The 14592-nt window shown below is 42.6% G+C and overlaps 1 protein-coding gene across 6 annotated transcripts in view; it reads right to left on the reverse strand.

Annotated features, from left to right (window-relative positions):
- The window catches only part of LOC141048054 (scaffold attachment factor B2-like), a 350882-nt gene that overhangs the window by 225820 nt on the left and 110470 nt on the right, over nt 1-14592 (reverse strand). For all 6 annotated transcript variants that reach the window (XM_073543402.1, XM_073543397.1, XM_073543398.1 and 3 more), the window contains exon 8: nt 2480-2629. In XM_073543402.1, coding sequence (XP_073399503.1) covers nt 2480-2629 — 150 coding nt within the window. The remainder of the gene's footprint in view (nt 1-2479; nt 2630-14592) is intronic.

The raw sequence follows: 14592 nt of genomic DNA on the forward strand, positions 1-14592 counted from the left end.
GGTTCTGTTTGAAGCACAGACAGCATAATGAAGACTAAGGAACACAACAGGCAGGGCCGTGATACTGATGTGGAGTAGTTTAAAGCCAGATTTGGACACAAAATGATTTCCAAAACTATAAACATCCCAAAGAGCACTGTGCAAGCGATCATATTGAAAAGGAAGGATTATCATACCACTGCAAATCTACGCGGCCGTCCCTCTAAACTTTCATCTCAAACAAGGAGAAGACTGATCAGAGATGCAGCCAAGAGGACCATGATCACTCTGGATGAACTGCAGAGATCTACACTTGAGGTGGGACAGTGTCCATAGGACAAAAATCAGTTGTACACTGCACAAATCTGCCCTTTATGGAAGAGTGGCAACAAGAAAGCCTTTTCTCAAAGATATCCATAAAAAGTGTCTTTTAAGGTTTGCAACAAGCCACCTGGGAGACACCAAACATGTAGAAGAAGGTGCTCTAGTCAGATGAAACCAAAATCGAACTTTTTGGCAACAATGCCTAGCGATATGTTTGGCGTAAAGGCAACACAGCTCATCACCCTGAACACACCATCCCCACTGTCAAACATGGTGGTGGCAATATCATGGTTTGGGCCTGCTTTTCTTTAGCAGGGACAGGGAAGATGGTTAAAATCGATTGAAAGATGGATGGAGTCAAATACAGGACCATTCTTGAAGAAAACCTGTTGGAGTCTGCCAAAGACCTGAGACTGGGACGGAGATTTGTCTTCCAACAAAACAATGATCCCAAACAAAGCAAAATCCACAATGGAATGGTTCACAAATAAAACGTATCCAGGTGTTAGAATGGCCAAGTCAAAGTCCTGATTCAGATCCAATCGAGAATCTGTGGAAAGAGCTGAAAACTGCTGTTCACAAACGATCTCCATCAAACCTCACTGAGCTTGAGCTGTTTGCCAAGGAAGAATGGGCAAGAATTTCAGTCTCTCGATGTACAAAACTGATAGAGACATACCCCAAGCGACTTGCAGCTGTAATCGCAGCAAAAGGTGGCGCAACAAAGTATTATGTTAAAGGGGTCGAATAATATTGCACTCCCCGCTTTTCAGTTTTTGAATTTCCACAAAAATTTAAAATAACCAATAAATTTTGTTCAACTCCACAATTGTGTCCCACTTGTTGATTCTTCACCAAAAATTTACATTTGGTATCTTTATGTTTGAAGCATGATACATGTGGGAAAAGGGTGAAAAGTTCCAGGGGGCCGAATACTTTCGCAAGGCACTGTAAGATGTGCCATTTCTGTGGCGGCTGAGAGCTGATGTTTTTAGCCTGGGGGGGTGCCAATATCCATGGCCCCTTCCAGGGCTATTAATATCAGCCCGCAGCGGTCTGCCTAGCCAATGCTGGTTTGATTTTATAGGGGCACCCCATGTCCATTTTTTTTCTGGGGTTCCCCAGTAAACTAGCCAGTAAAGGCTAAGCAAACATCTTTGAATGGATATCAATAGCCTGGGAACCATTATGGCTATTGGCTTTTTCACAGAATATTAACGTCAGCAGAAAAATGGTTAAAAAAAGTACCACCAATGACAACAGCTGGTTCTCCTGCCAAATCTTTACAAAATTTGGCCTGGGGAACTGCACAGTCCTCTCTTCAATGCCCATTGTTTGGAGCCTCCTTTTGAATTCTCTTTGCCAGCTTCTTACTGAAAGGGAACCTGTCACCCCCCTTCCAGGCGTTATGAAGTAAAAGCCACCTCATGCAGCACTAATGCTGCATTCTGTCAAGGTGGCTCTTTTATTTGGCATCCCTTCCACCGCAGAAAGAAGTGTTTAAAATTTGTCACTCATACCTGAAGTTTGTCCGGGGGGCAGGTCTTTCGCCCCGGACACAGACGCCTCACATCCATCAGTCATTTCCTCCTTTCGTTTTGGCACCACCTTCTCAGCGTTCTCTCTTTTTTCCTGGCGCCTGCGCTGTAATATTGTATCTTGTTAATGCGCTGTTAGCGCTGCCCGTCCACTGACATCACATGAGGTCTTGCTTATTGCGCCTGCGTGGACGGGCAGCGCTAACTGCGCATTAACAAGATACAATATTACAGCGCAGGCGCCAGAGGAAAAAAAAACGCTGAGGAGGCGGCGCCAAAATGAAAGGAGGAAATGACTGATTGATGTGAGGAGTCTGTGTCCGGGGCATAAGACCTGCCCCCCCCCCCCCGCCGGACAAACTTCAGGCACGAGTGACAAATTTTAAAAACGCTTCTTTCTGCGGTGGAAGGGACGCCAAATAAAAGAGCCACCTTGACAGAATGCATTAGTGCTGCACAAGGTGGCTCTTACTTCAAAACGCCTGGGGAGGGAGTGACAGGTTCCCTAGAACGTCTTTGCTAAACAGAGCAGACTGATGCAGATTACTACTTTGTGTCACGTGATAAACTGGTTTTACATTATCATGTATTACAGGATGAGATATTTGATTTACTCCTCCACGCACACAATTACTTGCCTTTTCCACCGAAATCATTCTTCCATGAAGTTCGGTTCGGTGAAGATGGTTTATGCATTTTGTTGCATCTTCCGAAGAGGACATTGTAACAAATCCATAACAACGCGCACCAGGACTACGTGCATTGGTTACCACCTTTGCACCAACAACCTGAGAGAAGGAAAAATTAAAAAAAAAAAAAAAAGTGAAATTTTAAGTCCTTACAGTAATAATCAGGCCAACAACATTACACAGAAATCTATGGACGATTCCAATACAGATATTTTACATTTACAAAGTTTTTCTAAAGAGTAACTCATCTCTATTACGGAATTATCCATGCATTGCAAAGGTATGAATTTTTGTAATATACTTTGTTACTTTATTTTGTGTCATTGTACCCCAAGCAATACACAAACCAGTTCAATCTCCTTTGCACTGCATCATACCAAGATCCCTACACTAGAAACAAATCAAGGGACTTTCTGGTATGTGCGACCTACCTTTCTCTAATAATTTGATTAGGAGGGATTTTACCAAGGTGCAATTGAGGGGCGCTTAGATGGGACCATAAACTGGGTATGGAGGCCACACTGCAGCATAGCGTTTGGGAGACCAAGAAGGTGTGGGCCTAGAATAGGTTAATCTAATTTCCATTATGTAGTAATAGCTAAAGGCCATCAGGGCCACAAATGAGCTTAGACAATTAAAATAAGTCTAAATCCATTCAGGTTATCGTGTTTTAGGGACTAGACATGCATGGTAGAAAGTTCCCACTAATAATGTTTGTTCTGTAAAAGGGAAGAAATATAGAAAACCTAGAAAAAAATTGTACATTTCTAAAGCTATAAAACGCAAGTATTCTTTTAATGAAGGGGGGGGGGGGGGGGGTGTCTGTTTGGAAGGACCACCCAAATTTGTTGTTCCCATATCTAAATGAAATACTTTTTTTACCTTCTGACATTATGGGTGCACCTATGTTGCCTATACTCCCAGTCTGGATGAATCAAATTACGAGAGGTGTTCGTTAAAGATCCCGCCCCGACCCACTTCTGTTTATCACAGGATGCGAAAACTGCATGTGTAATGATATAAGCCTCTATCGGTTATGTGCCAATTTGCAACTAAGGACTGGTAACGGTCTTGATTTGACAGATGCTGAAGTGGTGTGAGGTCTGATAATGGACACAAAGGAGACCTTCGATGAGTTGAAAGAGGTTTATGGTGATGATTCCCCATCATATGATGTGGTCAAGAACTGGCATCGTCAATTCAAATGTGGTCGGACTTTGGTGCAAACAGCTCCATTTCCAGGACGTCCCCACTCTGCTATTGAGAAACACAATATCCAGCAAGTGGAGGTCGCCATTTTGGAAAATCGACGCATAACCATTCGCCATCTAGCCCAAAATGTCAAGATGAGTGTGGGATCCATGGAAAAAAACATCCAAGATCATCTTCACATGCATAAGGTATCTGCTCCCTGCTCACACCGTTCCAGAAGCTGGATTGAGACGAATGCTTTCAGGCTCTATTGACTATGTGCCATGGAAACCAAGAGGTATTGTGAAGAAAAGGGAGACACAAGCACAAAATATTTCCTGATGAAGAGGTTGCAAAAAACCTTGAAAAGCGTAGACTATACCACGGTCAACTTTAATAACCGTCTGGAACTTTATCTTTTGGGCAGCATGGACAAAAATCCACTTATTCCTCTACAGAGTTATGGAAACCAAGAGGGACTTTTTCAACAGACTGATCACACAGGATGAAAGTTGGGTCCATATCTATGATCCTGAGACTAAAGTCCAGTCGATGCAATGGAAGCATCATGACTCACCGCCTCCAAAGAAGGCAAGTGGCAAACCCTCGGCAGACCAGGTCATGCTCACAGTATTTTGGGACCAGCAGGTAGTATTGATGGATTTCTTAGCAAAGGGTACAATGATCACTGGGGCATACTATGCGTCACTGCTGCAGAAATTGCAGGATACCATCAAAACCAAATGACGTGGCATGCTCACCAAAGCTGTCTGTCTTCTGCAAAATAATGCACCAGTTCACAATTCACATGTTGCCCAAATGGAAGCATGCTCCTGTGGCTTTGAAATTCCACCGCATCTCCATTACTCACCTGACCTCGCACCATCAGACTTACACCTCTTTCCAACAATTTTTTTTGTTTTTTTGTAAGGGCAAGCATTTTCCAGATGACAAGACTGATCTGCGAAGTCACAACGTGACTTTTGAAACAACTTGACGACTTGCTTAGGCTGGTTTCACATTAGTGTTTTTTTGCACAGTGCATCGTGCGCGTCCATGCTCATGCGTACCTATGTTTAACATGGCGTGCGCATGGTCTTGCATTTGCACGCATTCGTATGCGTTTTCGTGTGCATGCGTTTTTCGTGTGCGCCTAGGCGCGCGAAGACGCAACCTGTTGCATTCTTGGGTCCGCTGAAAGGCGTCAAAAAACACATGTGCACGCTTGCGCACGGAATGCGACAAAATAACGCATTACAGTCTATGGGAATGCAGGCGTGCGCATAGACATGCATTCGTCTGCGTTTTTGTGCACATGCGTTTTTGGCGTAAATATGTGTAGACACTGGTTTTAACCCCTAGATAATGAAGGCGCATAAAAAACGCAAACGCATGCAAAAACGCATGATGCATTTTTGTGCATGGGTTTGTATTGCGCACGACGCGCTGCGCAAAAAAACGCTAATGTGAAATTAGCCTTAAAGATATGAGAGAAGTGTGTGTCCCTAGGTGGCACCTATGTAGAGAAGGATTAATAACTGTGCCAAGTTTCATTGCTCTCAGTTCACAGGAAGTGGGTCAGGGAAAATCTTTAATGAAAGCCACTCGTAGAAGCGCAGTTTAAAAATGATGTTCTTAGAAATTAAAGCGTAAACATAATTTTATTATTTCAAATCACACACCACATTTTAAAAAAGACATCAACAAACTGGAGCAAGTTCAGAAAAGAGCGACCAGAATGGTGACCGGTCTGCAAACCCTGTCTTATGAGGAAAGGTTGCAGGATTTGGGAATGTTTAGTTTGCAAAAGAGAAGACTGAGAGGAGACTTAATAGCTGTCTACAAATATCTAAAGTGCTGTCACATTGTAGAAGGATCAACTTTATTTTCATTTGCACAAGGAAAGACTAGAAGCAATGGGATGAAACTGAATGGGAGGAGAGACATTAGAAAAAACTTTTTGACAGTTAGAGTGATCAATGAGTGGAACCAATTGCCACGAGAAGTGGCGAGTTCTCCTTCAATGGAAGTCTTCAAACAGAGGCTGGACAGACATCTGACTGGGATGATTTAGCGAATCCTGCTTTGAGCAGGGGGTTGGACCAGATGGCCCAGGAGGTACCTTCCAACTCTACGATTCTATGATTCTACACATGAAAATAAGACATTTTGCAACATCTCAACAGAGAAAGAAAAAAATGACATGGGTGCCCCTCTATTTTTGATTACCAGCCAGACAAAACTCACAGCTGGGGGCTGCAACCCTCAGCTGTCAGCATCAGCAAGGCTGGTTATTGAGAATAGAGGGGTCCCCATGCTGTTTTTTTTTTTATTTAAATACATGGCATGGGGTCACTCCCATTTTGACGACCAGCCTTGCTAAAGCTCAGAGCTGTGGGCTGGTATTCTCAGGCTGCTAAGGGGCCATGTATATTTTGTCCTCACTGCCCAATGGTATCAAATTCAGTAACAACCATGGTGTTAATATGATCACTGCACCCCTAGAGGAATTCATTGAGAGGTGTAGTTCTTAAAATGGGGTCACTTATGGGGGGTTCTGCTGTTTTGGAATCTCTTGGGCTCTCCCAGTGGGTCATGGCACTTGCAAACCATAACAGTAAAATCTGGCGCTCCTTCCCTTCTGAGATCTGCAATGCGCCAAACGGTGGTTTAACCCCACATATGGGATATGAGTGTACTCAGAACAAATTGCACAACAACTTTTGGGGTCCAAATACTCTTGATACCCTTTAGGAAAATTGGAGGCAAGAGAGAATTTGAGAAAAAATAATAAGATTTTTTATTTTCACAGCTCTACATTATAAACTTCTGCGAAGAACTTGGGGGTTCGAAGTGCTCACTACACATCTAGAGGAGTTTCTTGCGGGGGCTAGTTTCCAAAATAGTGTCACTTGTGGGGAGTTTCCACTGTTTGGGCACATCAAGGGCTCTCCAAACGAGACATGGCGTCCAAATTCAATTCCAGTCAATTTTGCATTGAAAAGTCAAACGGCGTTCCTTCTCTTCCGAGCTCTGCCAGGTGGCCAAACAGTGGTTTACCTGCATATGGAACATCAGCATACTTAGGACAATTTGTACAACAACTTTTGGGGACCAATTTCTCCTGTTACCCTTGGTAAAATAGAAAAAAAAATTGGATCTGAAGTAAATTGTCAAAAAAGTAAAATGTTCATTTTTTTTAAAAAACTTTCCAAAGGTTCCCGTGAAGCACCTAAAGGGTTAATAAACTTCTTGAACGCGGTTTTGAGCACTTTCAGGGGTGCAGTTTTTTTTTTTTTTTTTTTTAAAAGGTTTCACTTTTGGATATTTTCTATCATATAGACCCCTCAAAGTGACTACAAATGTGATGTGGTCCCCCCCCCAAAAAAAAAAAAAAAAAAAAAAGGGGGGGGGGGTTGCAAAAATGAGATATCGCTGGTCAACTTTTAACCCTTTCAACTTCCTAGCAAAAAAAAATAATTGGTTCCGAAATTGTGCTGATGTAGATAAACATGTGGGAAATGTTACTTAACTATTTTCTGTCATATCTCTGATTTAAGGGCATGAAAATTTAAGATTGGAAAATTGCTACATCAAAATTTTTGCCAAATTTCCTTTTTTTTCACAAATAAAAGCAAGTCATAAAGAAGTTATTATACACCATGATGGTGTATAATATGTCACAAGATAAATATCAGAATAAACAGGATCTATGGAAGAGTTCTAGAGTTATTACCTCATAAAGGGAGAGTGGTCAGAAGTGTAAAAATTGGCTCGGGAATTAACATACAAACCACCCTTGTGGTAAAGGGGTTAAGGCTCTTAGATGAAACACATCGGTTTGTTTCCTATGGATATTTTTTGATGACCAGTGACCATGATTTTTTTTTTTTTTTTTTTTTAACCCCTTTACCCCCCAAGGGTGGTTTGCACGTTCTCAATCAGGCCAATTTTTACAATTCTGACCACTGTCCCTTTATGAGGTAATACAGTAACTCAAACGCTTCCATGGATCCCAGTGATTGACATTTTCTCATGATATATTGTATTTCATGTTAGTGGTAAAATTTCATTCATATACTGTAACTTGTGTTTATTTGTAAAAAAATGGAAATTTGGCAAAAATTTTGAAAGTTTCGCAGTTTTTCAACTTTGAATTTTTATGCCCTTAAATCAGAGATATGGCACACAAAAAACTTAAGTAACATTTCACATATGTTTACTTTACATCAGCACAATTTTGGAACCAAAATTTTGTTACGAAGTTATAAGGGTTAAAAGTTGACCAGCGATTTCTCATTTTTGCAACACCATTTTATTTTTACGGAACACATCACATTTGAAGTCACTTTGAGGAGTTTATATGATAGAAAATACCCAAAAGTGACACCATTCTAAAAACTGCACCCCTCAAGGTGCTCAAAACCACATTCAAGAAGGTTATTAACCCTTCAGGTGCTTCACAGGAATTTTTTGAATGTTTAAAAAAAAAAAAATGAACATTTAAATTTTTTTCACAAACATTACTTCTGGTCCATTTTTTTTCTATTTTACCAAGGGTAACAGGAGAAATTGGACTGCAAAAGTTATTGTGCAATTTGTCCTGAGTACGCTGATACCCCACATGTGGGGGTAAACCTCTATTTGGGCGCATGGCAGAGCTCGGAAGGGAAGCAGCGCCATTTGACTTTTTGGCTGAAATTGGGATCGAATGCCATGCCGCGTTTGGAAAGCCCCTGATATGCCTAAACAGTGGCAACCCCCCCACAAGTGACCCCCCAAAGGAACTAGACCCCCCAAGGAACTCCTCTAAATGTGTGGTGAGCACTTTGAACCCCCCAGTGCTTCACAGAAGTTTATAACACCCGGGCGTGAAAAGAACAAAATCATGTTTTTGCCACAAACATGATCTTTTAGTCTCCAATTTTTTTTTTTATTTTCCCAAGGGTAACAGGAAAAATTGGACCCTAAAAGTTGTTGTCCAATTTGTTTTGAGTACCCTGATACCCCATATGTGGGAGAAAACTACTGTATGGGCACACGTCAGGGCTTGGATGGGAAGTAGTGACATTTTGGAATGCAGATTTTGATGCAACGGTCTGCGGGTGTCATGTCGCGTTTAGAGAGCCTCTGATGTGCCTAAACTGTTGAAACCCCCCACAAGTGACCCCATTTTGGAAATTGGCCCCCCCGCAAGGAACTTATCTAGATGTGTGGTGAGCACTTTGAACCCCCCAGTGCTTCACAGAAGTTTATAACGCCCGGGCGTGAAAATAAAAAAAATCTTTTTTCCCACAAAAATGATATTTTAGCCCCCAATTTTTTATTTTCCTAAGGGTAACAGGAGAAATTGGACCCCAAAAGTTGTTTTGCATTTTGTCTTGAGTAGGCCGATACCCCATATGTGGAGGTAAAACACTGTTTAGGCACATTGCAGAGCTTGGAAGGGAAGGAGCACCATTTGACTTTTTCAACGCAGAATTGGCTGGAATTGAGATCAGACGCCATGTTGCGTTTGGAGAGCACCTTATGTGCCTAAACAGTGGCAACCCCCCCAATTCTAACTCCAACCCTAACCCGAACACACCCATAACCCAAATCTCAGCCCTAGCCCTAACTGGAAATATACATTTTTTTAATTTTATTATTTTTCGCTAACTAAGGGGGTGATAAAGGGGGGTTTGATTTACTATTTATAGCAGGTTTTTATGTTTGGCAGCTGTCACACGCTAAAAGACGCTTTTCATTGTAAAAATACTTTTTGCGTCACCACATCTTGAGCTAGAATTTTTCCATATTTTGACCCACCGAGTCATGTGAGGTCTTTTTTGCGGGACGAGTTGACGTTTTTATTGGTACCATTTACAGGTAAGTGACATTTTTTAATCGCTTTTTATTCCGATTTTTGGGACGCAGAATGAACAAAAACCAGCATTTTATGAATTTCTTTTGAGGGGGTACGTTTACGCCGTTCCACGTGCGGTAAAATTGATAAAGCGGTTTTATTCTTTGGGTCAGTACGATTACAGCGATACCTCATTTGTCATTTTTTTTAATATTTTAGTGCATTTATGCAATGAAAACCATTTTATATAAAAAAAAGAATTATTTTTGCATCGCTTTATTCTGCGAGTTATAACTTTTTTCGCTGATGACCCTGTATGGCGGCTCGCTTTTTGCGGGACAAGATGACTTTTTCAGCAGTACGATAAAAAACAAAGCAAAAAATGCTTTTTTTTTTTTAGGTGTTCGCTAAAGGGGTTAACTAACGGGACAGTTTTATAGGGCGGGTCGTTACGGACGCGGCGATACTAAATGCGTACTATTTTTTTTTTTTTATTTCCAAAAAAATGAATTTTAGGGACTTTTAAATTTATTTAGCGATTTTTTAAAAAATTAGTTTTACACTTTTTTTTTTTTCTTTTTTTTTAACTTTATTACATTGTCCCGGGGGGGACAACACTGTCATGTGTCAGATCGCTGCCATGTGTCAGCGATCTGACACAGGCACTGCAGCAGGCTTCCTCATGCCTGCGTTCTGCAGGCATGAGGAAGCCGCCTCCCTGCAGACCCCCGAAGGTCCCCGCCGCCATATTGGATCCGGGGACCCGCAGGGAAGGAGGCCCCCGCAGTAGCGCTGCACATCGCGCTGCTGCGAGGCTGACAGGGAAGCACGGAGGGAGCCCCCTCCCTGCCGATGCTTCCCTAAACCCCTGGTACACTGCGATCGTGTTTGATCGCAGTCTGCCAGGAGTTAACGTGCCGGGGGCGGTCCGAGACCACCCCTGACAGTGCCAGCTGTGATAATCAGCTGACACCCAGCCGCGATCAGCGGCGCTCCCCCCGAGAGCGCCGCTGATCGCGATGACGTACTATCCAGTCCTCGGGTCCCGTGGACGGGATAGTACGTCACATGTCAGGAAGGGGTTAACCTACTTCACAAAACAAATTTTTAATATTTACCTTTTATACCGGTTTTTCATTGCTGGAGGAATTTTTCTTTTATTTAACCCAACTCCCGGAACACTTTTCAGTTTTTTGCATTTTCGTTTTTCACTCCTTCCCAGAGCCATAAATTTTCCATCAATATGGCCATGTGAGGGCTTATTTTTTGCAGGAGGAGTTGTACTTTTGAATGACACTATTGGTTTTAGCATGTTGTGTACTAGAAAATAGGAAACAAAATTCCAAGTGCGGTGATATTGCAAAAAAAAAGTGCCATCCCAAACTTGTTTTGGTTTGGCTTTTTTGCTAGGTTCACTAAATGCTAAAACTGACTTGTGATTATGATTCTCTAGGTCATTACGAGTTCATAGACACCAAACATGTCTTAAGGCTGGAGTCACACATAGTGACTCACCAGCGATCTTGACAACGATATCAATGTGTCAGGATCGCTGGTGAATCGCTATGTGATCGCTAGTGAGCTGTCAAACAGACAGCTTCACCAGCGATCAGCCCAGCGTCGCTATGCACGTTAGTAACCAGAGTGCTGATGCAGGAAGCTGGTAACTAACGTACACATCGGGTATCCAAGGGACGTGCGTCCCTAGATATCCAATGTGTACGTTAGTTACCAACTCCATGCATCAGCGAGCTGCTAACTAACGTACACATCGGGTATCTAAGGGACGCATGTGTAAGTTACCAGCAGATCGCTGGTCTCCCGCTTGTCACACGCAGCGATGCGTGGTGGCCAGCGGGAGACCAGCGACCAAAGAAAAGTCCTGGCCTTTCCTACAGCGATCCCGGAAGGGGGGCCGGTCGCTGATCGCTGTCACACACAGCGATCTCGCTGGTGAGATCGCTGTTGTGCCACAAAAATTGTGACTCCGCAGCGATCTTGATAGCGAGATCGCTATGTGTGACGGGGCCTTAAGTTCTTTTTTATCTAAGTGGTGAAAAAAAATTCCAAAGTTTGCCAAAATAAAAAATTGCGCCATTTTCCTATACCCGTAGCGTCTTCATTTTTCGTGATCTGGGGTTGGGTGAGGGCTTATTTCTTGCGCGCCAAGCTGACTTTAAGGATACCATTTATGTGGAGATTTTAATGCAATGTCGCAGTGACCAAAAAAAACGTAATTCTGGCGTTTCAATTTTTTCCCCCCACTATGCCGTTTAGCGATCGGGTTAATCTTTTTTTTTATTGGTAGATTGGGCGATTCTGAACGCAGCGATACCTAATGTGTGTGATTTTTTTTTTTTATTGTTTCATTTAGAACGAGGCGAAAGGAGCGATTTAAACTTATTTTTTTCATATTTAAAACTTTTTTTTTTTTTTTTAAATTTTGGCATGTTTTAATAGCCTCCATGGGAGGCTAGAAGTATCCACAACTCGATCAGCTCTGCTACATATAGGCGATGAGGAGATAGCCTATATGTAGCAGAACAACAGCATTACTATGAGTGCCGACCACCGCGTGGCGCTCATAGCAATGACTTATCAACCATAGGAGGTCTCTGAGACCTCAGGTTATGGCAAAGCATCGTTGACCCCCGATGTGACGAGGGTCAGCGATGCGCTCATTTCTAGTTCGGAAGCGCCGGTTAAATCACACTGTCAGCGTTTGACAGCGGGATTTAACTAGATAATAGGCGTGGGTGTATCGCTGACATGTCCCGGATTTGATGCGGGCTCGCCGCCGGAGCCCTCATCAAAGCTGGGGATCTGACATTGGACGATCTATTGTGTCCAATGGCATAAAGGGGTTAAAATAATGGCTCCAAAGACAATGTATGCATACCGCGGTCTGGCACCATTTTGTTGATGACCCTGTGTAGCAAACTTGCCTTCAACAAAATGGCAAAGATGGTGCTACACGCAGGTACTGACTTGGGCACCACACTCCTCTCCTCCAACATCGCTGGAGATCGAGGCATGTCCCCATTGCGTCTGAGATCTCGGTGTGCAGTTGGCGCCTACTGCGATCTCCGGCACCACACTCCAACCTCTTCACATCCCTAGCTCCACTAGATGTGCCTTGAGTCCGGCCACACTGCGCAGGCTATAGTCTTCGGACAGAAGGACACATCCAGCATTATATTATAGATACACTGCCCCAAAAAAAAAATTAAAGGTAACACTTAAATACCACATGCTAAATTATGATTATGTATGCATGTATAATGTATATTTAAAAAAAAAAAAAAAAAAGGGCCAAAATTCGTAAAGAAATTTTTACATTGCAATTTTCCGAGACCCACAGCATCTCCATTTTTCGTGATCTGGAGTTGGGTGTAAACTTATTTTTTTTTCTTTTTTTGCTTTGAATAGAGCACAAGGGGAGAAAGCATCAATCATCCCATTGCCTGTGCTGCACATTAGCAGGGCTTGAGCAAAAATTACCATCTATGAACACCAGCAACATGTCGGGATTCATAGGAGATTCACAATATGCAACATGCTGTGTTTGGCGCAGATCATGGCACCATCAAAAAGATGCATGCGGAGGCATCTGCATTCATCGGCACGGCCTGCGTACCTAATGGTAAAGATAGGGTACGCAGGCCGCATGCCGACAGAGGCGGAGCTGACTGGAGGAGGTGCGGCCGGGGGCGGAGCTGCACAGAGGAAGCCCGCAGGCATCTGCAGCTCCTCCATATGCTAGTGTGAAACTAGCCTTACTCTGTATGAGGTTGACTAGCCTAAGTAGTATACACCTCAAGAGAAAAATTTCTGGTAGCACCCCACACCTCCAGACTTAAATGATTGTCTGGTACTTTAACAGTGATCGGTGATCAACACCAAATCTGTGGGGATGCGACACAAGAACCCCTGCCAGCAGCGGCCAGCTGTGTTTAATTGCAGAGAAGTTAAAAAAAAAAAAAAAAAAACACACACCTCTATCAACGACATAATGGCAGCGGTGGGGTGTTGCAGATATGCCTCTTAATTCCATGGTGCCACAGTTAATCAGCAGGCGTTACAAGGGTTGTACCTCCACTGATCTAGTAGTGATATCTTTATTATTAGTTAAGCCGTCAATGTTAACATATCAAACAACCCCTTTAAGAATAATCTAGATTTTACAAGTTGATATTTACAAAATGGAAGAAATAAAATAAAGCTTTTTACTCAGCTTCACAGCCACTATTTTGTGATGTGGCCAGTTTAACATGCTCAAACTGGCAAAAGATCCTCTTGAAGCAACAGGCTGTTTTGGGTGTTTAAAAGTAGTATGGTTCACTGGCTTTTATTAGCATACTAAACACTGATATAGAGCTCTGGCAAAAATTAAGAGGCCATTGCACAGTTTTGTAAAAATCAGCTTCTCTACATAGTCTCACAACCATTTCATTCCAGTGTCAGTTGAATTCCAACCAGAGTACACCTCATTCTACTTAATGTGCTTTTGATTAGGTGATCACCTGAACCAAATCTTATTTAACGAAGTATAAAAAACCCTGCTGTGGTGCTCACAATCATCTTGCAATAGGACAAGCTGGATGGCAAAACAAGTGCTAGTAACATCTTAAAAGTAATAGGAATGAAAAAAAAAAAAAAAAAAACTTACCCATGCCAAAGGAGTTGAAAAGAAAAGTCTTTAGTGAGGAAAAGAAGGACTCAATTCTGGCTTTACTAGCAGAGGGATACAGTGAGCGTCATGTTGCCCGCATCCTCAAAATTTCTAAGACGGCAGTCCATTACAACAAGGTCAAGCAGCAAACATTGGGGACAACAAAGCTACAGACCGGCAGAGGGTGAAAAGGACTCTCCACTGACCGGAATAATGGTCATCTTATTCGAATGTCACTCAGCAACCAAAGGATGCCATCAAGTGACCTGCAAAAGGAATGGCAAATGGCAGCTGGGGTGAAATGCACGGCAAGAACAGTTTGTAACAGGCTCCTAGAGGCAGGGCTCAAGTCAT

Source organism: Dendrobates tinctorius, unplaced genomic scaffold, assembly GCF_039654945.1.
Source record: "Dendrobates tinctorius isolate UK_male_01 unplaced genomic scaffold, ASM3965494v1 ptg000132l, whole genome shotgun sequence".
Taxonomy (NCBI): Eukaryota; Metazoa; Chordata; class Amphibia; order Anura; family Dendrobatidae; genus Dendrobates; species Dendrobates tinctorius.